Source organism: Glossina fuscipes, unplaced genomic scaffold, assembly GCF_014805625.2.
Source record: "Glossina fuscipes isolate IAEA_lab_2018 unplaced genomic scaffold, Yale_Gfus_2 117818, whole genome shotgun sequence".
Classification (NCBI taxonomy): Eukaryota; Metazoa; Arthropoda; class Insecta; order Diptera; family Glossinidae; genus Glossina; species Glossina fuscipes.
This window is the reverse complement of record NW_024006210.1, coordinates 58-1256: the sequence shown is the minus strand read 5'-3', so window position 1 is coordinate 1256 and position 1199 is coordinate 58. Positions and strand designations below refer to the sequence as shown.

General features: G+C 31.4%; 1 protein-coding gene across 1 annotated transcript; it reads right to left on the bottom strand.

The window, feature by feature from the left end:
• Nucleotides 1-249: 249 nt before the first annotated feature.
• Nucleotides 250-845, bottom strand: LOC119644490 (cecropin-like). Its single transcript, XM_038044049.1, has 2 exons — nt 472-845; nt 250-400 (listed from the first exon to the last, which is right to left on the bottom strand). Exons 1-2 carry the CDS (start codon nt 568-570, stop codon nt 308-310), a joined length of 192 nt encoding a protein of 63 aa, XP_037899977.1. The 5' UTR covers nt 571-845; the 3' UTR covers nt 250-307.
• Between the last annotated feature and the right edge of the window lie 354 nt (nt 846-1199).

The window sequence follows — 1199 nt, the reverse complement described above, 5'->3', positions numbered from 1 at the left end:
CTCTATTTATCTTTCCGTCTCTCCCGCACTGTCTTCGCCGCTCTTTATCTATTTACGTCTCTGAGTATGTCTCTATCCCTCTCTCTCGTTTTGCCAATGCAATGTAATGAAGAATTTTTTTTTATTTCTTTAGTAAATGGTTTTTATTTATAAATTATTAATTTTATTCTATCAGAACTTATGCGCTTAGGCGTATTTTTACTTAATAATATTTTTGGATGTATATTTTTGTACATGTTAATGTACGTTTTTTTTATAAAACTTCTATGGAGTTCTCCTTAAACTCTTCCTTAATGAGTATAAAATGTTATTCTTCCACGGCAGCGACAACATTTGCTGCTTGCTGACCTACTTCTAGACCTTTCACGGTGGCATCTCGGGTACTTTGTCCAACACATTTCTAATTTAATTGAAATTTAATTGTTTCACGTTTAAAATTTGCATATAAAAATTTAAAAATATTTCACTTACAATTATTTTGCAGATTTTCGTGAATAACTCAGCTTCGCTTTGACTGAGGGAAAGGACGATTATTAAGGCAATAAATAAGAAAATTTTATAAAAATTCATTTTGAAATTGCTCTACTTTGGTATGCTTTGTGGATACAACTGATAGTTAGATTACTGCTGTTGTGCTTTATATACAATGGAAACCTTTTCAAGCTACTAAAATGTGATGTTTGTAGAAAAACATAGGCCTCCTTATCAATTTTTTTATTTTTTATTATTATTGCCGAGATTTATAAAATCCATTTGAAAAAGTAAATCATCCGTCGAAATCAGTTATGAATGTACATGTATGGGTAAATGTAGAGATATGTAGAAAGCGTCTTTTTTTTATTTTAAACAATAATGTGAGAATCACATCTGATTTCTGTCTACTTACAGGATCACATATACGACAATGGACGATATTGCCCATAAAACCCGCTCGCGAGATAAGATATTCTTTTGAATACTTTGCAAGTAACATTCATTCTTCTTTTGTTTGAGCCGGGAATATGATTGCAAGACTTAAGTCATATTGGGTTGAAAAGTAAGAGAGATAAAAAATGTCGTAAAGGTACTTTTGGTCAGTCCGTCATATCAATGAGCATTTTCGATTCATGTGAAGATGTGTAGAGAGAGGGAAGCGGTGTAATTAATATAAGCAAACTAAAAACATCACATTTATTAACACAGCATATGCTGATATGATC